Source organism: Mirounga leonina, unplaced genomic scaffold (assembly GCF_011800145.1).
Source record: "Mirounga leonina isolate KUSES-001 unplaced genomic scaffold, KU_Mleo_1.0 Mir_53, whole genome shotgun sequence".
Taxonomy (NCBI): Eukaryota; Metazoa; Chordata; class Mammalia; order Carnivora; family Phocidae; genus Mirounga; species Mirounga leonina.
This window is the reverse complement of record NW_023270807.1, coordinates 102,264,284-102,290,080: the sequence shown is the minus strand read 5'-3', so window position 1 is coordinate 102,290,080 and position 25,797 is coordinate 102,264,284. Positions and strand designations below refer to the sequence as shown.

Below are 25,797 nucleotides of genomic sequence, written 5' to 3'. Positions count from 1 at the left end.
TTTATTTTATCAGAGGGAGAGAGAGAGAGAACAAGAGGGGGAGCTGTAGGCAGAGCAGGCAGAGGGAGGATCAGGCTCCCCACTGAGCGGGGAGCCCAATAAAGGACTCTATCCCAGGAGCCCAGGATCATGACCTGAGCCGAGGGCAGACACTTAACCGACTGAGCCACCCAGGAGTCCCTGGAGTTTTGTTTTCTATTCACAACTTTTTATTTTCATTTTCACCAGTGAATTTTCTAATTTTTCTCTTGTAAAGATTTTTCCCATTGATCATATGAGTGCTTTATGTAAAGATCAGTAACTCATTGTCGTGTAGTTTGTCAATATTGTCTCTCAATTTGCTCTTTATTTTTGAACAAACATGTACCCTGAACACCTTTACTCTGGGATTTCCATGACCATTTGGCCGTTTGGCTTCTGTTACTTACTAGCTGCCAGCCCTAGTTCCTCCTATCCTAATTGTAACCAATAACACAATTTAAGTTTTACCCTTCTTGCTGCCTGCCTTTAGCTAAGCCAGGGCATACCTATAAGCCTGACTTTTTATCAGTAAAGACCCTCTTTAATCATAGAGTCTCTGGCATTCTGGAAATCCCACAATTTGTAAACATATCTGTTTCCGCAGCTAGTTTTCAGTAGTCTCAAACCGAAGGCTACAAGCAGCAGGGACTTCTGGCTGCAGTGATGCAGACAAGCCCTGGAGTTCTATCTCCTCCTGCTCAATTACTTTGGAGCTAGGATCTATTTTTTCCACAACATACCTTCCAAGGGCCACCATGTATGCTAGTGTACTTAAATGGCTGGTTTCTATTTTACCTAGACTGTAAGAGAGATCAGAGATCTGTTTTTCCTGCATGGCTTCACCCCTTGGAATCACTCTAAAGTTACAAGACCCCAAGCTCTTTATTAACTATAATGTCTGAATCATAAGAATCAGAAGTGGTAACAATTTATCACCTGAAAGCTTGGACTGTTTACTTTCCAAATCAGATTAGGCAAATGTCTTATGTCTCCCTACATTATCTCAGGGGCACACCTAGGGTATATGAGGCTCTGGTTAATATTTTTTGTGGGACCCTATCCTATTTAAAAAAAATTGATTTAAAATGTTGGCAGGAGCTCCCCTCTACTTGCTAGATGGAATGCTGCCCCATTCATGAATCACTTAATAAATCCAATTAGAAAAATATAAAAAAATGAAATGTTTTACAAAATTCATGGGCACATGTGAGGTATGGTGATCTTCCCATAAATATTTTAAATGTGTTGAGAAATAACGCTTAAATAGTTGTTTATTATCCAGTCAAATGCACATAAAAATTCTTCATTCTGAGTGAGTTACCCCAAGTTAGCATGTTAGTACCATTCAGGTTATCCAATTTGTGATTCTACAAAAGCAACATGCCCCATTCAGCAGAAGTGATCTGGTTGCCAGGCTGCCGCCTGGAACTGGGACCCAACCATAAGGACCCAGGAAGCCCCATAAATAAAAGGTGGGGAGCATGAGGCATGTTTCGTGTGTGTGTGTGTGTGTGTGTGTGTTTGTGTGTGTGGAGAGAGAGAGAGAGCTGGGGAGCTCCTGGGACGTCTTGTCAACCCCACAATAGGACAGAGGATCAAAGAACACTCCCAAAAAGAAGAAACAGGGACCAAGGTCCACATGGGTTCTGATCTAGGCTCAGGGCATCTTATCCAGAATAACATTGCCAGTAGTAGCCAGTCCGACACACTGAGTTGTGACTTAGAAAATTTCAAGAAAAGTAATCCAAAGTGTGGAGTCTTATGAGACATATGGCCCAGAGCAGTAATCCACCTGTCTGGGCCAGGGCAGAATTATCCCAGTAAAGACATGCTAAGGATCTATTTCTCCTTGAACTGGTTTAGGGGTTAATGTCTTTCAAGTTTGGGAATCATAAAAATATATAAGTAACCTTAAAATACAGGAGTTTATTAAAGGATGCTGCTGTGTTTTTGCCCCAGGTTTTTGCTATTCTGGTGTCTCCTTCCCTTTTGAGGTGTTGATGCTCGCAATCCTCCCATGCTCTCACTTCATCCCAACCTTCTCAGCCCAAAGCAGAAAAGATCTAATTTGTTCAGTTACTCACCATATACCAATAGATGTTCTGGTTCAGTCACACATGTCCAGTATAACAAGACTGGTCTCCCTACAAGCCCACTGCCATCTTTCTCAAAGGAAACTGTGTACCTAGCAGACACTATGAGACTTCATGATCTGTCCAGTGCAAGGCTTTAGATACATTTTACCTGTCTTTTTTTTTTTATTCTTATGTTAATCCCCATACATTACATCATTAGTTTTAGATGAAGTGTTCCATGATTCATTGTTTGTGCACAACACCCAGTGCTCCATGCAGAATGTGCCCTCTTCAATACCCACCACCAGGCTAACCCATCCTCCCACCCCCCTCCCCTCTAGAACCCTCAGTTTGTTTTTCAGAGTCTATCGTCTCTCATGGTTCGTCTACCCCTCCGATTTCCCCCGCTTCATTCTTCCCCTCCCGCTACCTTCTTCTTCTTCTTCTTTTTTTTCTTAACATATATTGCATTATTTGTTTCAGAGGTACAGATCTGAGATTCAACAGTCTTGCACAATTCACAGCGCTTACCAGAGCACACACCCTCCCCAGTGTCCATCACCCAGTCACCCCATCCCTCCCACCCCACCCCCCACTCCAACAACACTCAGTTTGTTTCCTGCGATTAAGAATTCCTCATATCAGTGAGATCATATGATACATGTCTTTCTCTGTTTGACTTATTTCACTCAACATAATACCCTCCAGTTCCATCCACGTCGTTGCAAATGGCAAGATCTCATTCCTTTTGATGGCTGCATAATATTCCATTGTATATATATACCACTTCTTCTTTATCCATTCATCTGTCGATGGACATCTTGGCTCTTTCCACTGACTGTCTTTTAAAAGGCTATTCCCAATCTATCTTGCCACCAGAAATGTGTGAGACTGCTTCTCTCTTAGAATATTTGTCAATAGTGAGGAGATCCATCCTTTTATAAATGATCAGCTAAGATGGTAGACAAAAAGGCTAGAATATTGTTTAAATATACAAATGCAATTTCTTAGTAGTAAAATTGACTATTTCACCATATACTTGTTAATCAACTAAATTTTCTTGATGCATAATTTCTTTTGGTCCTTCACTCCTTCACTGATTTAGAACTGAATGTTTTCCACATCCATTTGTATGAGCTAATCATAATTTAAAGATATTGGCCATTTTTTTGCTATATTTATGGTAAGTCTATCCTCCTCCTCCTCTTCTTCTCCTTCTTCTTCTCCCCTTCTTCCTCCTCCTCCTCCTTCTTCTTGCTTTCAAACTTTGGATAAGTTTATCTTTTAATGGATATAATTTCAGAATTTTTCAGATAATCAAAGCTATTAATATTTTTATTTGTAATTCATTTCATCCCTTTGGCTCTTAAAAAGCGTTCCTTTTCTGTTTCATAGATTTGTTAAACATTTTAAATTCCTCTTGTTTTAATATTGTCTGTTTTTAAAATGTTTATTTAAACTCATGGATACAGAGAGCACATTGGTGGTTGCCAGAGGTGGGGGTAGGGTGAAATGGGTCATGGTCAAAAGGTACAAACTTCCAGTTATAGAATAAATAAGTTCTGGGATGTAGTGTACAGCATGGTGACTATAGTTGATAATACTGAATTGTATATTTGAAAATATATAATCTAAATTAATATTTTGAACAAAAAGTACTCATTTCCTATCTGCATTAATAATTGAAACATCTTGTTCCATTTATTTATGGTGTTACTTGTTTTTAGTTACATATTTTTATATAAAATAAAGTTTGTGTCTCAAGAGTAGGTAAAGAATGATCTAGATTGGGCTAAAATACCAAAGTAAATATGAGATATTCATAGGTCACTCAATAAATAAACTGTGAATCAAAATTGACATCAGCTTAATTTTATTTCATAATCAACTAAACATTTCAAATTAAACAGAACTTTAAAAGTTCCTAGTTTTTATCTTAATTTCACATTTTATACGTTGCACAATATTTATAATATTCAGTTTGATTGTTTCATAACTTGGGGAGAGGGGTGGCAACAATTCTGCCAGATCATTAAATTCACCAGAAGATTTTTGCTCCCTTTTTCCTAATTTGAGAGATATAAAGCAATTTTTATTCCCAATATAAATTCTAGATAAAAACCATACACTTTGCTTACTTATCATGTTAAATATTAAGGATGACATACAAGCAAAAAGATAGCCTTGTTACTAAGTTAATGTCCTCCTGAAATCTTACGTGGCTATATAACAATTGCTAAATTTGTTAAAAACCAACTTACAACAAATTGGTTATTTTGTGAGCTTTTTTTTTCTTTCTTTCTTTCTTCCTCCTCTTTTCCCTTCTTCCTCCCTTCCTTCCTCTTCTTTTTTTTTTTTTTGTTTTCTGGTATATTACATTAGAGAGCATCAATCTGTAGACATCATTAAGAAAAATTGTCCTTGAGGAACAATGGAAAATATATGCTAAATAAAAATATTAAAGAAAATGCTATACACAATCTCTTACTATGTAGAAATTATTACATTCTGATAATATGAACCATACAGATACATTCTGAACCATATTCAGACCCTATTATCTGTGAGCACCGCATTGCAGAAACTAAAATGAGAGTACATTTTTCTTCACTAGAAATCTCAATGTTCAGAGAAACAAATGAACAGCAACATAAGCTAAATAGTCACTATATCAGATATGAACCACAGGCCTTTTGAATAATACTCCAGTGAATGCGTGTCCTTAAATGAAAAGGGGCAGTCACAGGCATTTGGCCACTGAAGCCCTCCGGTACCCATATTTGGGAATGTACCTTTCTTTTTGAGGGTGGCCCTCTGTGGAAGCAGACTCCTTAAGTAACTGCCTGCACCAAGGACCATATGGCATGGTTTAATCATTGTACAAAGACTCTTCATAGAATCTGAGGTTGAAATTCGTAAGAAAGCACACAAGGGATGATGCCTGATGAGTCGATCGAGGAAGGAGAATTCTTCATGGTTATAACATGTATTTCATGACAGTGCTGACCCTTATTTGTTTGTCTGGAAGTTCCAGCAGAAAGTCTCTAGATAAAGTGCTTTCCCAATTGCTAGATTTAGATCTAAGAAATATGATTTATCCCTTAGGAAAAATGTAAGCTCAGTGTTCAAGTTTGTTTTTAGGTCAATGAATTGGATTTGCTGTTGTTGTTTTTCTAACAACATAACTGCAACAGTGAAGAAAAGTTAAATCATCTCAGTAAACCCATGGATTTTGCCTCAGTAATGTAGATAATTATTCTTGGGAAAGGCACAAAAATAAGTGTCAAAATTGAAGTGTTCTATAATACCCACAGAGATTCCCTTTCTTTGCTTGGTTCCCACATCTCTCATAAATGAGTGCCATCAAGGAACTTTAAAATCTCTGTTCTGCCATTTTTGTGCTCATATAATCCATTAAAAATCCAGGTTTGTAAGTTGATTCACGTCATTCTGAAGAAAGTAAAATTAAAATTCCTTAGGACATGTTTATTTTTAAAAAGTGACATAGTGATTTTTTTTCCCTTTATAGTCACATCGGACTGTGAATGAGGATTATAAACCACAAGTATCTGAAGTTTTAATTTTAGTCTAAAATATATATATGTGCTGTATCACAGCTGAGTCTTAGATAAGAATCACCGTCTTTAACAACCTTCACGTTGAGTACAAAATACATAAATAGATAACTATTTGGGAAATATTACTATTTTGTGAGTCACAAGGAAGGAAAGCATGTATTCAAAGAAAATATGTTTTACATTGTAATGTCCAACTGACTGAGCGCAACTCAGCTTGGAAACTCATTAGCTGTTTGGCCCATGACCTCAAAATTCTGTTTAGCCTATTTGTAATTTTGTGTCAGTAAAAGACAAGTAAAGGAAGAAACAAATTAAAAACCAAAGCACCCTCCTCAGGAATCTGGGAATGCCTTTATAATGGACTCATAGGCAGGTGGAGGTGGTGTGGAAAAGCCCACTCGAAGGCTGTGACTGGACCAGTGGAAATCAGGACGGCCCAGACTGTGCGAAGTGCTGATGGTGGGAACCGTACTGGGAGTGGGCAGAGTCACCAGCTGACTGTCAGTTTCCACCGGAAGTGGGGGACTTTGCAGAAAGGGATGGAAAGTGGAAGCTCTGAAGCTTGATTTTCTTGGAAAGGAATTTGCTTGTTCCAGGGAAGCTTGTCGCTGGAAGGTGAGACTGGCCAGGCTGAGGTTGCTTCGCCGTTCACAGCCACTGTGGCGGTAAAATCCAGTTCTGTTGAGGCCATGGTTGTAAGAAGACCTTGATCGCCGGTTCGAACTCCATTGTGAGATGGGGGCGCTGGCTCTTCTTCGAGACAAACAAACAAACAGAGCCCAAATAAATCCTGCAATTATGAGCACAATTGCAATGGACACTGTGAAGGATGTTATGACATCCTCTGAAACAAACAAACAAACAAAAATCAAATAGGTAATTTAATTTGTAAAGAGGTGTTCAATGAAAAACACAGGGCAGAATACAAATAGTAACTATGGAATATGTGAACAATTGAAACAGATTTTGAATTAGGGAAATAAAAGACAGTGCTAGATGCATATGAATATCAGCTGATACGCTTCCATTTATTAAAGCAAAAGGATATAAAATAGCAATTTTAGCTATAGCATTCCCGTTGTTTATGCTATTTTCTCACCTTAAAGAAATAAATGATAAAAATTGTCTTCTTTTCTTTAAAGGCCATTCTTTGGTTCATAAATTTTTATAAGGTTGCAAATATAGTCCAAAGATTATTTCCTTTTGAGTTACAGTGGTAATAATGTGCCAGAAATTGATAAAGGATTTTGTAGTCAAATTGACTTTGCTTTTTCCTCTGTCTGCTTTCATTGACCCCAGTGATGTCTCCCACCTGCTGGCGTCATGATGTCTCACTTCCTGTGCTCCTTCTGAGACAAGAAGTGCTGAGCTAGAACCATCTGGTGGGCTGACTGATTTATGTTCTATTTCCTGAGCTCCGGTACTGTAACCTGTATTTCTGACTCATTGATGACATGACCTATGCAGATTACTGTGCTCTTTCCCACCAGTTCCAGTTCATGCTGCTATCATGCCCTCACTGTGCTAATGAAATTTTTATCCCCTGAATCCATAGAATCTCTGCTATACATCAGTATCCTGCAATTCACAGAACTTGTATTTGTTCAGGATTTCCTGTTCCAGGAGCAGGGGATTGTTTTCCCAAAATGGAAATTCTACCTTATTGCTTCTTGTGAACTGAAAACATATTTTTGAGTAAAGCTGATTAGCAGAGCCCCTGCTCTGAATGTAAAGACACTCTGGATATTAGAAGACCCCTCCAGCCTCATCACCCACCATATTTCTCCACCTTCCACTCCATGATCTAACCCACGAGTCATGTTGATCTTCTCACTATCCCAAATCCTGCCTTTTTCTCCAAAGTTCTGTGTTTTTCCACCTCTTTTTCTTTCTATCTACACAAGTTTTAAATTTCTGTCTGAAAAACCTATTCTTAAAGATTCATTTCAAGTACTGCTTTTTGGATAAAGACTCTTAAGTTTCATAAACAAAAATTAGTTACTGTTAAGTAAAGAGGTAAGCTGTCTTATCAAATTGCTTGTCTAGGGATTCTGTACTGAGAGGGCCATGGATTGGAAATTAGCTAAGTGGGGTTGTGAGAGTGTGAAAACAAGAGAAGGGCTACAAGTACTTTGAAGTTCCTCCCTTCGAGAGGTAGAGTCTCTTTCCCACCCCTCAGAAGCTGCGCTGGCTTCACACCTTGCTTTGACCAATAGGATGGGATGGAAATGAGGCTGTGCAAAATGAAGCCTAAGCTTCAAGAGGTTTCTCAGCTTCTACCCCTGCTGCTCTTGGAAGCCCTGTAACTGCCAGCATCTACAAGCCCAGCCTACTGGTGATGAGAGACACATTGGACCAGTTACCCCTATTGCCCAGGCCAAGAGCCTGCTATCTCCAGACCCATGAATGGGGTCATCCTAGATAATTCAGATGTTGGTTAAACTAACAACTGACTGTGACCCATGAGGGAAGACCAGCAGAAAATCTATTAAGCTGATCCCAGCCCAAACTCCTGACCCTCAGAATTGTGAGCTAAATAAATGATATTTTTAAGCTACTATGTTTTGGAGTAGATTGTTAAACAGAAAAAGCTAACCGATTCTGCGTTCTCAACTCAGCTTTATCCCTAACATATTGTGTGATTTTTAAGAAATTTGTTCGGACTCATTAGTTTTTAAATGAAAAAGTTAGGTTTTATGAGTACCAAGGTTTTTTTTCAGTTTGTTTTTGTAATCTAGGATAATATATAGAAAATCTATAATACAGAAGTAGCAAAACCAACCAATGCTAATAAATACATAAGAATAATCATTGCTCCTTAATTTTAGGATATATTTAGTGTTCTTCCACCTTATATTGTCACATTTATCTCCTATGTCAAGACCATGTGTGTTTAGCTCTACTTTCACAATTACCTTCACAAATGCTTATATCAAAATCCTCTAAAACAGTTGATTATATCAAATCTAAACAATAAATTCCTTACAATAGGAAGATGACTTCTAAATTACAAGATGATTTAGAACAGCTCTGCTAGACCAAGTATTGTTTTTCTAAAATGTGTCTCATAAAAATAATATGGACTTAGCCTTAAAATGCAACCTCTTGAGACAGATTTGAGAGTTAGTCTTTATCTGAAGAAAGCAAATAAACAGTCAGAAACTAAAATCACACTTATTTGTTACATAGGAACATTCAAAATTAACTTGTAACTATCAGTGTTCCAAATATTTGGAACCTAAATAGGAAGTTGTTGGAATTTTGGGTTGCCAAAGCAATGGCAGCCATGCAAATCAGCATTTCCCAACATTTCTTCTGAAAACAAGATGCACAAATAAAACTATACAAAACCTGCCTTCAGCATAATTAGAAGACAAAGAACATCCAAATTTCAAGTTACCTAAAAAGTAAACTGATAAAACAGATACCAGTACATTCTCCCCCTTGCTTCTACCTCAAGTCTTTACTGAGAGGAAAGACAATTCCAGAAAAAGTGTGAAAATACTGAAAAGGTTCTCTGTTCCCTGAGGGCAATGACTATGGTAAAGGGACTTACACATATAGGCAAGAATGTGAAGAGGCAGGCTTGGAAAGTAATCCTTCCCTGAGGAGGAAGAGGATAAAGTATGCAGTCAGAAGATCACATCTTGTAGGATTCCATTTACAGGAAATGTCCAGAACAGGGAAATCTATGGCAATAGTAAGCAGATTAGTGATTGATTGGTGCTGGGGGTGGGGTGGAAGGGAATGGGAGGAGTTGCTAGTGTCCACGGGTTTCTTTTTGAAGGACAGAGTGTTCTCAAATTAGATGGTGTGGTGGTCACATAACTCTGTGACTATAACAAAACCATTTAATCGTACCCTTTAAGTGGGTGAATTATATGAGATGCGAATTATAGCTCAATAAAGCTGTTAAAAAGAGAAAAGAAAGAAAAGGAGAGGTGCTCTTTGGAAACCACACAATGAAGAAGAGAAGAGGGAAGAGTGAAGGGATCCTTCAAGACAAAAAAATTTAAAAACAAAGGACACATAATTCCTCCCTACCTTCATCCTCTAAAAATAGAAGTCCACCAATGAAAACATCATACCTTGCTACACTGAGGAAATGAGGAATCTAGAATGACTCCTGGGATTCTGGCATGTGCAGGCAAGGGTGGATATTAGTATCATTCATCCAAACCAGGAAGAAATGTAAGATTATGGAACAAGGGGAAGTTGGCATTAGGAAGATGCTGAACTTGAGTGCCCCTGAGATACTCATTTGGAATTGGGGTTACATAAATACAGAGCTTAAAGAGAAGCAGAATTGGGACTCTCCGTGCTACAAGAAACTTGCAGCCATCCATGGAAAACACTTTGACTAAAAAGTAAGTGTGCATTTATAGAAGTGAGTTGAGAATAGACTTCCAGGAAAATCACAGTTTAACAGGTGGCAGAAGTAAAAAAGGAAACAAAGAAGGACTAATTTGGGAGTTTTGAGGAGACAAAAAATTACACAACACTGAATCAAAGAAGAGAATTTTAGGTCCAAGTGACTACTGGCTACATGCCCCAGAGACATTTACCTATCCGTTTGTTTAACATATAAAGCATCCACTAAATACCAAGTAATGCTAAGTTTATAGGCAAGTCTTAGCTCTGGTGGAGTTTACATTCTACATTCTATAAGACTTCTCTATAGTCTTATATAGACTTATCTATAAGATAGGAAAAAATGTCCTTTAAATGTCCTTTAAGCTGGACTGTTGTTCACTATGCCCAGAGCAGATTGAGGTCAGATGATGGAAACTCATGAGTGCCTCTCCAGAGAGTTCAGTCTTTCAACCGTGGGCAAGACGAGCAAGAAACAGGCTTGAACAAAGTGACCTAATAGGAAGGACAGAATATAGAGCTAGCAGCGATAAATGGGATAGACCCAGGCCCAGAGCAGGTTGGATAGTGAAACAAGTCTGGACATGCCTGCCATGATTCAGATATGCAGCAGTAGTAAATGGCTTAGTCTGGGAAGTGATGGTAAGAATAGGAAGGAAAAAACTTGGTCATGAGATACCCAAAGTCAAAAGAATCTAAAAATTATTCTAAAGTATTATACCTTCTAATACACTAGAAATTAGACATGGGGTGGGGGAAAGTGGGGTGTAAACTGAGGTTTAGAGGCTTCTGCTCCTAAGATCTCAATTATAATGTTATACTCTAGCAGTAATTTGATGATCAGATTAAATCATAATGTTTTAGGAGAGGTTAAGTATCTGCTCACTTCATGATATTTGCATGCCTTCATATTTTATGTAAGTTTATGAGAGAATAGATTTGCTCAAATTTTTATTTGTATCATAATCATTAACACTAGATTTCCTTTAAGTTTTGGTCACTTGTAATGGCTACATAAATTCTGTACTTCACTGAAAAATGTTTTAATTGGTTTAGAAAATAAATAAAAATCATGAACTACTCAAATACTTCATAGAACTAAGTCCTGTGTCTTCTTTTCAAATGAGTCCAGGCAGTTTATTAAATTTGGTACTTTGGTTTAAAAAAAAAAAAAACTAATTTTGGGGCGCTTGGGTAGCTCAGTTGGTTAAGCGTCTGCCTTCGGCTCAGGTCATGATCTCAGGGTCCTGGGATCAAGCCCCGCATCGGGCTCCCTGCTCAGCCGGCTCCCTGCTCAGCGGGCTCCCTGCTTGGAGGGGTGCCTGCTTCTCCCTTTTCCACTTCCCCTGCTTGTGCTCTTTCTCTCTCTCTCTCTCTGTGTCAAATAAATAAATAAAATCTTTAAAAAAAGAACTACTTTTACCTTATTTCAGTGAGTTTTTGGCAATCTTTGTTTTTGTGAGATGTATTGCATATAATTTGAATAATTCATTATTATATGTTATTAAGTGACCAGTCATTCCTGGAAAAGTTTATTTATAGTTTTACACCTCAGAGAAACCATTAGTTAATTATGATGAGAAACACTTTAATCAAAGAATCTGAACAAAATCACTCAGAAATGCTAATGAATGAAAGATATACTCTTGTTCATCTAGATGTTGTACTTTTGAATAGGAAAATAATGCATTAGGTAGAGACTTAGTAGGTAAACTATAAGCTCCTTCTAAATTTGAATTTCTATTATTCCACCACAGAAAGTTTTCATTAAAGCTTTTGAAAAATTTTGATGTTTGGAGGAATATAATTTATTAAAAAAAATGCAACCCTATTTTTATTTCATTATTTTGTAAAACACTATAGTATGTTTCTAATTTAATTAATTTAATTTATAGGTCACAGGCACTATTTTTCATGTATTATATCACTTAATTCCCAAGCAACTCCATAAGGGAAATTATTTCTGAAGTTTGTTGTCAGAAAAATTAATCTAAAATGAAAGTAAAGAATTTAAAATGCATCAAAATTGTATCAATTTATACCAGATTTTTTAAAAAAGATTTTATTTACTTATTTGTGTGAGAAAGAGAGAACATTAGCAAGGGGGAGGGACAGAGGGGCAAGCAGACTCCCTGCTGAGTGGGGACCCAAGACAGGGTTCAATCCCAGGATCTGGAGATCATGACCTGAGCCAGAAGTCAGATGTTTAACTGGCTGAGCCACCCAGGCGCCCCAACTCAATACCAGACTTGGTAGCATGTTAATAACAGAAATACTTGGGGAAATTGTGCTAAAGCAGTATTATGCATTCTACACATATATTCTCCTGGACCAACAGCCTCTACCAGAGAATTTTAAATATTAACAATTTCAGATACAGAATTACAGATGAAAAGTTTCAGCAAAAACTAACTCTTAAAAATGCCTTGGCTCAGAATCCTCATTTTATTGATACTGGAACTGTCTAAGGTTCATGTGGTCGAACTAACACTTGGTTTATTTTAATAATTGAATACTGACAACTAGCACTGGCCAGGGGGCTATTGCTTTTACTCATGTATGACATAAAATGAGAAGACAAATACTCATTTGCAAAGTATATGCCCCTACTTTTATGTATAAAGCGATGTAAACACTATAGTCTGATTGAGGCTTCTAAATATCTCAGGATATAAGTAGATATAACATGATATTAAAGAGATATATTCACTTCATTTCAACTAAATGGAGATAAAACTAGAATCTTAAAAGAGAAAATAGATTCAGTTATCCAATAAAAAAGCATTTAAGGGTTACAAGGGTTCCTATGCATGGTCTCAGTGTTTGCCCCCTTTGAGCCTCTCTATCGCTGTCTCTCCTGACAAATAAAATGTTCCCAATGGTTTATCTTTATTGAAAAATAGCATAAGGTTCAGTTTCAAGAAAAAAAATTAGAACATTTTAAAACAGAATCAAGGGAAAAAATGTTGTCTATTAAATTGAGAAAATTAGCAAAACCAACCAAAATACGTGGAGTAAGAAATAGTTTTATGTGCCAGATGTCTGTTTGATTTCCAAAATACATTATTCTGACATAAGAAAACAAGGGTAGCATCTAAACTCCAGGAGACCAGTGGTTAAAGAATATGTTCAACCATCAGAATCTTCTTACATGAAAAATTTTAGTTTTGTGGGTAAAAAGATTATTTTGGTGACACTAGAACTAGAACAATATTTCTAGGAGAGCAATTTGACAATAAATCTATTTTAAATTATTACTCTTTATGGCTTCATAATATTTCTATATTGTATTATAATATTTATGATATAATATTAAATATAATATTTAACATGGTAGTTATATTATCTATAATATTTATGATATTATAATACTAAATATAATATTTAACATGGTAGAGCAATCTGAATTTGGGGAAATGGTAGGCAGAATAGGTAATAATGACTCAAAATACTGTATTACTATTATAATTAGACTATATAGGGTTATAGAGATATCTGAAAAAGATTAAATAATAAATTTTAGATATACATGACAATCATGAGAATAATATATACACATTAATAATAAACAAGTTACATTTTGAATGAATGTAAAGTAAGATAAGATGGAGCTTACAGAAGTTATAAAAATGACATTAAAAAACCCATACTGCTTTTGATACGGATTTGCTTAATTTTCATTGTTCAGTTGAGTGCATGTATCATGAAAATGGCTTCCTCAGCCATGAAGTCAGTCAAATATCTGTTGAGAAATTATCATACTAATTCTTATGCCGTTGCTCTATGTGCAGAATTTTTTAATAGTTACAAATGTTAATAATGACATGAGTCTCTAAGACTTGCTGAACTATTGGTAAAAAGCTTATCTTGTTATGTTCTCTTAAATCAAAACTGCAAAAACAAGAGTAGAAATGCAGAAAAACAATTAGAAAGAAATGCTAAGTCATGTTTTTTTTAAATTTCTTATTCAAGTTTAATTAACATATAATGTTATATTAGTTTCAGGTGTACAATATAACGATTGGACAATTCTATACATTTCTCAGTTTTCATCAAGGTAAGTGTCTTCTTAATACCTTTGTCTATTCGAGCCATAATTTTAGTATAACTTGTTTCAGAATGGTCTTCCATAAGGTTTTTTTTTTATTTAACCGTAGTTAATGATTTTTCTGAATCAAACTAGAATCCAGAAAATATATAATGAAAACAGAATCTATTGGTCATACAGCTTTAAATTTTCATATTTATAATTCCATTCTGGCAAATTTTTGATAATAAATTTTGGAAGACTTTTTTTTTTCAATGTACTATAAAAAAAAATGTACCTGAAAAATACAATGGCACGGGAGGGTGGGAGGATGTGTTAGCCTGGTGGTGGGTGTTGAGGAGGGCACATTCTGCATGGAGCACTGGGTGTTGTGCACAAACAATGAATCATGGAACACTTCATCTAAAACTAATGATGTAATGTATGGGGATTAACATAAGAATAAAAAATAAATAAATTAAAAAAAATACAATGGCACAGAAATTTCTTTTTAAAGCACAGTTTGCCTTCTTATTTATCAACAATCTTAGGGGAGGAAAAGTGAGCCATAATTTTACTTCATATAATTACAATATAAAGCAACTTATGAGACAAAACAATTATGTTTAAAAATGCAGATCTCCCTTTGAAAGCAAAAGGAACAAATTCTAACATCAATAAGGTAAGGCGTGTAAATTGGGTATCCTTATCTTGATTTGTAACATATGTCTACAAAAATAACAAGGGGCTGGTACATAAATCCTCAGTGAATAATAACTCTTTCTATTAATAGTTGTATAACTTACTCAAGTCATTTGACCCTTCCTGACCTAATAATAACGGCCACTATAGTGTCTTTCAATTCCAAGATTCTAATATTGAATCTGGCTTTCAGAACATCTAATCAATGCTTCAAAGGCTGTTCATAGTATTAAAATTTAGTAGAGGTCACCATCTAGTGGCCTTTTGTTGAACTGTTCCAAATCTGAAAAGTGGTTTTATCAGTGTCAAAAGAATGGAACACTGATAATTCATAAAACCCTTTGAGATTATAAGAATCAGAAGCTCTTCTAATACCAAAGCAAGCTATCCTGTTCTTGGTACCCTAGAGCACATAGGAGGATGGTTCTTGCAATAAGAAGAATTTGACAAAAATATTTTTAAAAAGAATAACAATTTGACAATAATATTTTAAAGAGAATAATATAACAGAAAACTCGATTAATTATAATAAAGTAAACAAAGAGTAAGAATTTTCTATGTGTAGCTTATCTGCCAGTAAATCCCATTTGGTTTTTTCCTACAGTATTTGCCGAATTCAACTCCTCTTATCTACTCTGTTATCTCCCTAGTTCAAGTGACCACCACCTCTGAGCTGAAATATTCAGGCCTTCTATCTGGTCTCCCTGCTTTTATCATTGCCCCAAGCCCCCAACAACACTCTATTCTCAATACAGTAGCCAGACTGAACTTTGAAAATGTAAGTCAAATCACATCACTCTTCTGTTCTAAACCCTCTATTTCTCCCAGAGCAAAAGCAAACTCCTAAAAATGTTATTAAAGTTCCATTTTGACCTGTTCCCAATTATTTGTGCTCATTTTCACTCTTCCTCTGTCTTAGCTCCATCCACACCGTTCCTTAAACACACTGGATATGCTCCTGACCTAAGTCTTTGCAGTGGTTGTAATCTATTCCTGAAATTCCCCAGCTATCTCCATGGCTAACTTCAAGTATTCACTCATATGTCACGTTCTTATTTAGGCCTACCCTGGTCACCCTATTTAAAATTTCATCTTGTCCCGCCTCTGAGGCCTAACTGGCACTCTTGATTTTCCTTTTCCTTCAAGATTAATAGAAACTAGACTCATTAATTTATACTCTTATAAATTTATAAATAAGATGCATAAGTGTCATGGGCTATAAAAGTGTCACTAAAAATGAAAGATAACATAATTTGCCTCTAGAATGGTTAGAAAAACTTGATGAAAGAAACGAGATTTGAGTTGTCTTTTATGCATGGCTGTGGGTCAAGTAAACAAAAGCCTGGAATATTTACAAGTAGTTTTGACTAAGGGCATAGAGCATAAGCCATATTTTGAAAATAATTAGTCAACACTATTACTAGAATACAAAGTAAAAGGAAGAAGGTAGCATACATTTTTTTTTTGTATATGATGAATTAGCCTATAGGAAAACACTGAGAATAATTAAAAGATAAATATTAAAAATATTTTTTAAAAATCTGTCTGAAGCCATCAAAGACCTACCAAAACTGCTAACTCAAAAGAAAAAATTCCAGAAAAGAATCTCATGTGACAATAATCTGTAAAGAGAGGCAAAAAAGAAAAGAAAAAAAGAGAAAAGAAAAGAAGAGGAAAGAAAAGAAAACCTACAGTATCTCCAGTCTGAAGAAACAGAGGACAGATTGTGGCAACCAGAACTGCTTAAAGATGAGAAAGATATCTTAGAAAAGAGAATGCCAAGAGGAGGATCTCAAAATTTTATTGATAAGCATTTCCCATATCTACAACTGACTCCAGAATACACTGCATGTTTCAAATGGCACAGCTAGAGAAAATATATAAATTAATGAACTAAACTGAGACCTGAATTGCCCTTAAGAGACAGGCTTTAGAGTTTTTTTGTGGTTTGCGTTCTCAACAAAGTTATTTGCCTGTGAGTGCAAACTGGAAAAAAAAAATTACCTTTTACAAGGTAATATAGCAGAATCGAAAGGCCCATTCAAAATGTCCATGATACAATATAAAAGTACTTAACATATGCGGAAATAAGAAAATGTGACCCATTCTCAGGAGAGAAGGTAGTGAACAAAGAAATAGCCTAAGATGACCAGATGTTGGAGTTAGCAGACAAAAATTTTAAACTTGTATATTTATGATCAATGATGTGAAGGAAAGTGTTCATAATAAAGGAAAAGTAGGAAATATCAGCAGAAAATAGAAACTCTAAGAAAGAACCAAATGGGGGGTGCCTGGGTGGCTCAGTAGGTTAGGTGTCTGTCTTTGGCTCGGGTCATGATCCCTGGGTCCTGGGATAGAGCCCCACATCAGGTTCCCTGCTCAGTGGGAAGGCTGTTTCTCCCCCTCCCTCTGCCTGCCACTCCCCCTGCTTGTGTGCTCTCTCTCTCTCAAAATAAATAAATAAAACCTTAAAAAAAAAAAAAAGAGGACAGTGAAATGAGTCAGTAAACTTAAAGATAAATTAATAGAAATTATCTAATTTGAAAAATAGAGAAAAAATAATTGGTGGGGGAACAGAGCCTCCGGGAATTATGGGACAATATAAAAATATTTAATATATGTGTAATTATAGTACCAGGAGCAGAGAATGGAGCTAAAAACTATTTGAAGAAATAAGACTGAAATTTTTCAAAATTAGTGAAAGAAATTAATTTCTAGATTCAAGAGTCTCAGAAATACCAAACAGGAAATATATAAAGAACCATGCATAGGCACATCATAATCAAACAGCTGAAGATCAAAGATAAACTGAAAGCAGCCAAATTAAAAATAACAATGTAATAATGACATACTACATTCAGAAAAAGTAATTATTTGAATAACTACTAATCTCCAGTAAGATACAATCATATTTCAAAATAATTAAAAACTAATCGACCCAGAATTGTATATCCTGAAAATTATCCTTTAAGAATAATGGTGAAATAAAGAATCTTTCAGATGTAGGAGAAAAATTCATCCCCAGCAGCTCTACATTAAAAGTTTTATTAAAGGAAACCTTTAGTTTGAAGGGAAATAATATCAAAGACTTAGATCTTCAGGAAGAAATGAAGAACATCAGAAATAGTATCAATGTAAATATAAAAAGCTATTTTCTTTTATTTTCTTTAAAATAAACACATGCACACAGTAGATAGGTGATATCTAGGTATATAGATTAGACTTGAAAATTTTTTAGATCTGCTCAGCAAAAGACATGTAAGAAAATAAATAAGCAAGCCACAGACAGGTAGAAAACATTTACAAATATATATATATCTGACAACTGACTCATAACCAGAATATGTAAAGGATTTTCATAGTCAGTAATAAAAAGACCAGAAAAAAAAGAAAGAAAGAAAAGAAAAAAGATAAAATAAAATGGGCCAAAGAAATGAACAGACACTTCTTCAGGATAGATATTCAAAGGCCAGTAAGCACAAGAGAAGATGTTCAATGTCAAGAATCAACAATTTTTTTTTTCTGTAAAGACCCAGGTAGCAAATATTTTAGGCTTTTCAGGTCATACATTATTGAAACTACTTAGCTCTACTATTGTAGCACAAAACAGCATAAACACATAAACAGATGCCCCAATAAAACTTTATTTATAAAATCAGGCCTTACATCATATTTAGCCTGTAAATCATACCTTGCCAACCTCTGCTCATCATCATTAGCCATCAGGGAAATACAAACTGAAACCACAATAAGATAAACCTAAATACTGACCAGAAAGGCTAAAACGTAAAGGGTTGAGAATAAAGAAGAGGTATTGGAAAAGATATGAAACAACTGGAAAAACTAAATTGTTGGAAAAGTACACTGTTGGAAAAAGTAAATTGCATAACCACTTTAGGAAAAGGCTTGACAATTTCTTATAAAATCAAACATACATCAATGCTATGACCAGCATTTCTACTTCTAGGAAGTTACCAAGAATAATGAAAACACATATCAACAAGAGACTCTTACAAGAATATCTGTTACAGCTTTATTCTTAATAGCCAAATGAGTAAATACTGTATGATTTCATTTATATGAAGTTCTAGAACAGGCAAAGCTAATCTGTTCTAGAAAAAAATCAAAATAATGGTTTCCTCTGGGGATAGTGTAGACAGGAATTGACTGGGATGTGAAATTAGGGAACTTTTGGGGTTGGTGATAATATTTACTATCTGTGATTGGGACTTGAGTTATTCACATGTGTACATGTTTGTCCAAATTCAGCAAATGTTCACTTATGATCTGTGCACTTCATTATTATTTATTTTACACATTTCATTGAAGGTAATTTGACCTTAAAAAGAAAAAAAACATAAAATATTGAATTCTGATTAATGATATACATACTGAAGTAATTAAGAGGAAGTATACCGATATCTTCAATCTGCTTTGAAATGTAAGCTAATAGATTGGGGGAATAAAATAAGCATTGTAGAAATGTCAATGATAGAATCTAAGTGGTAGGTATATGGGTATTCGCTGTAAAAATCCTTTACATGTTTCTGTATATTTGAACATTTTCATAATGAAATATTGGAAAAACATATAAGAGAATATCCTGAACAACTTTAAGACAATGTATTTGGAAATTTAAGTGGGAACATTTTTAGAAAACACAAATTTCTATAACTAATAGAAGAATCAATAGAAAATTTGAGTAGTCCACTATTGTTAAAGACAGTATTTCTGTCATTTAAAACTTTCCTATTAAAAATGCTATAGATAATTACAATGGTGACTTTTCTAAAGCATTTAAAGAAAAAACAATGCAAATCTTGCACAATTTTTTCCAGATAATAGAAAAATAGGAAACACTTCCTAACTTGTTTTATGAGACCTGCATAATAACATTGATACCAAAATGTGACAAGGCTAATCACAAGGAAAGAGTATTATAGGCAAATTTCTCTCAGGAATATAGATGCAGGAGTTCTAAGGTCAGCCTTCTAGGCTCATACTTACTGAATCATTGTCTCTGAGCATGGAGCCCAGTGAGAGATGCATTTCCAGATTTTTCTACATAATTCAGATGGAGCAGTTTTATAGACAAGCACTTATAAACACTTGTTTTTCAAGCTTTCTAGGTAACTGAGTTAAGGGAAATAATTGGTAGGCTGTTAACATGCAACGATGCATACATGTTCAAGAGTTTTAAAAATACAAATTAAAGGCATACAGTTGAAATATAATAGTATTTGTTTGCTATTTAGGAGGAGGGAATATAGAGGACATCACTGGGGTGTGTATGTCCAGTCCGTAAGCTCACTCCGTCCCCAGTTTCTCTGGAAACATCCTCCTCCCATCTGCAGGGGGTAGACTCCTAAGAGCCAATATTTTTACAGGCCGAAGAATAGAATTTTCAGCTACTAACTAAGGTTTTTCTCCCCCTTGACATTTGACTACCCAATAAATCAATTCACAACCCTTCATTTCTTTGATTACCTTGGAGAGGATTAGTACTGTTAGCAAGCATACATAGAAAAAGAAAAAACTGATGCTTAGAATTTCTAACTGGATTATTAAATAAATAGAATAGAGGAAAACAAAGAGATAAAAACCTTGAAAACCAGCTGTTTTACTGTAATTCACTAGATATTTTGAGAGAGATAAGAGTGTTTTGTTTGTTGGACTTTCAAAATGTTAAGAGTATAAAGGACTCAAAAATATATCTTTTTACCATAAAGAACAGTATTGGAAAAAAGGAACCATAGTCTATGGGTCATGTCCTTGTCAACATGGGCTGCATTACAAAATACCATAGCCTGCATATCTTAAACAACAGACACTTGTTTCTCATAGTCCTGGGGGCTAGGAAGTCCAAGATCAAGGTGCCAGCATGATCCGGGGCTGGTGAGAGCTTCCTAGCTTGCTTCTTTCCTTGCTTCTTCTTGCTGTGTCCTCACTTGACTTTTCCTCAGTACACACTCGCAGAGATTGGGAGAGAGAGCAATCTCTCCTCCTTTTTTTCTCAGGCCACTAAACGTATCATGTAGCCCCCACACTCATGACCTAATCTAAACCTAATTACCTCCCAAAGGCCCCATCTCCAAATACCATCCGTTGCACTAAGGGTCAGAGCTTCAACTTACAAATTTGAAGGGGATGAGGGGAATGACACAAACATTCGGTACATAACAAGTCAATTATCAGAAGCAATGCAAAAAGAACTTTTGGAGAGACAAGGAGACAATCTATAAAGTACGTGACTAGTAAGGGTTTTGGAGAAGTGATCATCACTCTGTCTCCGCCTGTGATGAGTTATAGATTGATTTAGGGAATCCCAGAGAAGCTGGTATCTATTCTTAGCTTTCTGGGATCCAAATGGGGAAGATGACAGGGCCCTCTGAGAAACCCCGGGTGTCTGATGGGCAAAGTAGAAGTGGGGAGGGTAGACATGGGTACATCCGGGTCTAGGGCACCTGATAAACAGCCGAGGCTTTTACAACTCGAGGATTGTGGGAGAGCATTCAGTATGGTTCTGGACCACTGAAACAGATGGAAAAGTACCTGAATGAAAGGCAGTAGACCAGAGGGGACATAAAGAAAGGAAAAACCATTCCATTAACAAATGTTGCATAGACCACATGAGCCAGATTTTATGGTAAAAGCCACCAGCAGCGGAGACAAGGAGGGAAAGGGCAATGTCCTAAAAACAGATGAGAAATATGCATCAGCAGATGTCAGCAAAGACCAGAACTTGATCAAGAATCAGAGGCCCTCTTCTTCCAAAACCCTCCAGAGTATATAACCCCACCACCACCACCACACTATGCCCTTTCCAACCTTAGAGAAAAGTCCTAAGGAAGAGGAAAACAGGGAGATCTGAAGTCACAAAATTGCAAATTATTTTGTAAAATCAAGTCAAACTTTTATACTGACATTCAAAACTTTACACAAATCTGCCTCGTCATTCACCTCCACAAACGTGGCTCGTGTGTTTTTGCTTCGGTATATTGGCCGGTAACGTTTCTTCTGAATTCCCTGAAATTGTCCAACTATGCCTTACTTGCATCACTAACACCTTAACCCATCGACTAATACATAGTGGGTGGTCAGTCAGTGCTTCTGTGTAAACTAATAAACTGGATCTGTAGATGAATGGGTTAGTAAGTTAATGTAGGGAAAATGAATGACTAAAATGTCCTCCCAAGGATTATCTCTCTCTTTGAACCTTATCTGACTTATAGGAACAGGTAAAGCCTCATTTTTTCTTCTAAGAAAGATTTTGGGACCATTTCGGCTATTTTTTTAAAAACTCATAACAATCGTTGCCATTTTCCCATATATTGTCTTATGTTACTCCATAACAATATAGGCGTATATTTGCATATGTATGGAGATACAATCTCTTCTAAGAGTGTGATCTTCTTGAAGACAGACATAGTTTTGGTAAAGATTAAATGAGGTGAATAAATAAATGCAAGACCCCGAACCAATAACTCTTAATTTTTCAGTGCTGGCCAAGAGAAAAAAATGCATGGTGAGGCAGGAAATTCAACCAAAACTATGTCTTCTTTAGGACTCTTAAGTACCAAAAAGATAACCAAGTTTAAAGATACGTGTCCACTGTTTCATGAAGGCAGGATGCAGCAAACTTACAGGTTCTGGTTCCTACTGCTTCGGTGGGGAATTTTCACAGAGAAGGGAAATGCATTACAGAAAGTAAAAGTGGGAAACACACGGTGGTCTTCAGCTGTGTTGTCAGTCTCAAACCAATTTTTTTGTTTCTTCTTGCACTGATTACTATAATGCTTGCAGACCATTAAGTAAGTTTTAGTGGGTGATTACCATGAAAACACGAGCTATTATATTGGTAATAACCTGATATCGTTATCTTATTTTTCAGCCTTCAATAAAGTAAACCAAAAATATCATATCCGGAAAACAACTTTTTATACATCTTAAGTGTGTTAAGTTTGAGAAATGCATATGGTTCAATGCACAAGTTTTGCTTTTCTCATCTATTCTATCTTTATTCTCTAAATTTGAAATGTCAAGCAGATAATTGAGTTTGGGTGCAATAGACAACACATTGCACTGTACTTTATAAAATTTTCAAAATAATATATTTGTGGAATCCGAGATCACAATAGATATTGATTTAGATACAAAAAAGAAATAAAAATTTAAAAGGTCAACATTTGTAGCTTAGGAAATTTTTACATTTAGTATATTTACATTCAGATTTTTACATTTTACACTTAACATTTTTTGCCCCAGAAGAAATAATGTAATCTTTCATATTTTTTCCCCAAATCATCCCCAATATATCTGTTCAATATATTTGCATTGGTTTTGTTAATGCTTATCAATGTAACACTCTCCTTCCTGGTTTTCACTATTTCCATCTATTTTCCATTGTATTCACATACTAAGACAAAGAAACACTAGCAACTATCTTCGGAACAATAAGTTTGAATTCTTTCTCCAGCACAAATTTCTATATTTAAAAAAAAAATCAATGTTTTTAGGATTGGTAAATAGACTTCTATTAAGCATTCTCTTATCAATTCAGATTTATTTTATGATTATTACCCATGTTTTAGTCAGTGGCTAATAATTTCTTTTACTTATGTAAACCTGAAATTTAACTTCTAATGGTCTTTAAAAAAGAGATCTGGCTTTTACAGATTAATTTTTACAGTAAGAACTACTTTACTTCTGAATAATTTGTACGGTAATTTTTGTAATGATGAATTTAGTGTAAACACACTCTAGCTATGTTCAGTTTGTATCTGGTATATTCACTTTCAGTATAAATGAGGACAACAAGCAGTATGGTAACAAATATATATAATGAAGACTTCCATAATTCTAAGGCTTATTGTGTGTTGGTTGTCTACTTGGAATTACTTATCACCAAAGCCGTTCTTTACAATATGCAAACATAATTTACTTTCTTCTTATTTTTTTTAATAATTAGATTAGGATGTTCACTAATATCCCTCCTTTCCAGGCCTGAAGCAAACACAAAGGGTTGATGGTAAAAACAAGAACGCATTAATTCCCTTCATGCACATTTGTATGATGGCAGACAGCTAGGTGAGGATGTTAGGGACGGTCAACACTGCTGCTCACTTTCACTGATAGTTTCCAAAGTATCCCCACAAATCACAAAAGAAAGTATGAAATAGTTCTCTGAGAGAACTAAACACTTGTTCTGGACTGATAAATAGGACTATTGATCTTTTCATAAACTCCATTGTCTCCTTTAAAAAAATTTTTTTCTGAATTTAACTGAAATTGCTCCCTTTATTTTTAAAATTTCCCTGAATCCAAAAATAGTTGCCAGTTTTACATCTTAGCCCTTCTTCCCTTGCCCTTCCCTTCTTTAGTCTTGAAGAACTGGCTATTTCAACCTCAGCTCTACCCTGCTATTGACCCTAACTACCTAGTAGCTGTGTCTGAACTCAGCCAAAAAGTGCTTTTATGTTGCTTCTTTTTTTCCCTGTGATAAGTTTCCTTTTAATGTTATATGTGATGTTATTTCCAGCGAACTTTTTCTACTATAGTTTTTGTCTTCCTCTAATTTCATAAGATTCCTTATTTTATCTGTGTCATCACACTCCTGAAGTATAGATTTTGTTATTTTGATTCACTTTGAAAAGTAAAGAGTATAACATTGACAATGTAAGCTAAAATAACCTCTATACCAATTCTTGATTTAATTAAATAAGATATATAATTTACAACCTTAAGACAAATAAAACTTAATTTTCCAACAAAATCCACATTATCATATTCAAAATAACAATTACTTCCATCTTGAATTTTTCTCATTTTTATTCTCATTATTTTCTAATTATATTTTGTAACACCAGCCAAAATCTATACTTGTTGCCCAGATTCTTCTTGGGTGTCTTCATAACCCACTTTAAAGACACTATACATGAATGTACTTATTATAAAAAACTTATGAAAACTTAAATAATCAGTTTATGGTAAACAAAATGTCTCAGAGATTTTCAATGTTTTAATAAATTATGCAGTATATTTTCTGTATCCTAATTTTAAATTAAAAACAGTTAAAGAAAATATCTTACCCCAAAAGTTTTCTGGCCATGGACTCCCTAAACTTGTTGTGTTATTAGCCATAATATCCACAAGAAATAGAAGAAACAGAAGAAAAAAAGAAAGAAAGAAAAGCCAGTATGTCCAAAAGAAGGACTTTGATTCTATGCCTTTGTGGTTCAGCAAGAGAAAAATAATTTTCACACAACCCCTCATATATTGTGCTTGCATAAAAGGAAACAAGTGTATCATGTTTCCTGCTTTTATACTCAAATTAGCAACTGTTTTTCTTATCTTGGAATTCCACATGGTTCCTGAGACACAAAACAATTTCCTTCTCGTCATTTCCTCAGCTAAATTACTAAGTTTCTTCCTCTGGGCCACCTCCAAACTGCTTTTGGGGTAAGAGGCTCCTTTTCTTGCTCCTTCTCCAACTCCTACTGACATACATAGGAAGATTCTAAAATCTCAGCTACAGCACTCTGGGCTAAATTTATATAGAATAGAGAAAGAGACCACTTGAACATTTGACAATTAGATTTATACAGTAAGATGAGAAGGCTGGGGTGGGGAATTCTGGAAATCCATAATCTAGTCAAGTACAATTAATTAATTTTGCCTAATACCCATTTTTATAAATCTCAGTTATTTATTAAAATTCTTAACATGTCTCTTTTCCATTTGGCATATCAAGTTTGAAAAGTTATTCACATCATTTCATAAATATTTATCTAAAATGCAATTTATATTTAATTTTTATTACTCTTCCATTGGTATTTAAGTATGAAAAAGATGATTTCCACACAGAAAGAGCCTGTTTAAAATCCAGCAAGGGAAACATAAATACTAACATTCAACTGTAATAGAATGTTTAGTGCTATAGCGAGAAGTACAATGATCACAGTAATGTTTTTCATGGAGGTGTCTGAGAAAAGTGATGACTTTTGTCCTCCATGGGAAAGTATGA

At 35.2% G+C, this 25,797-nt stretch overlaps 1 protein-coding gene across 2 annotated transcripts; it reads right to left on the bottom strand.

Annotated features, from left to right (window-relative positions):
* Positions 1–4,439: 4,439 nt before the first annotated feature.
* MYCT1 (MYC target 1) lies at positions 4,440–25,068 on the bottom strand. Of its 2 annotated transcripts, none has more exons than XM_034991034.1 (2): positions 24,863–25,068; positions 4,440–6,427 (listed from the first exon to the last, which is right to left on the bottom strand). In XM_034991034.1, exons 1-2 carry the CDS (start codon positions 24,880–24,882, stop codon positions 6,007–6,009), a joined length of 441 nt encoding a protein of 146 aa, XP_034846925.1. In that variant the 5' UTR covers positions 24,883–25,068; the 3' UTR covers positions 4,440–6,006. The 2 variants fall into 2 exon arrangements, with proteins under 2 accessions (XP_034846925.1, XP_034846924.1); XM_034991033.1 differs by having other exon boundaries at positions 4,440–6,518; positions 24,863–25,066.
* Between the last annotated feature and the right edge of the window lie 729 nt (positions 25,069–25,797).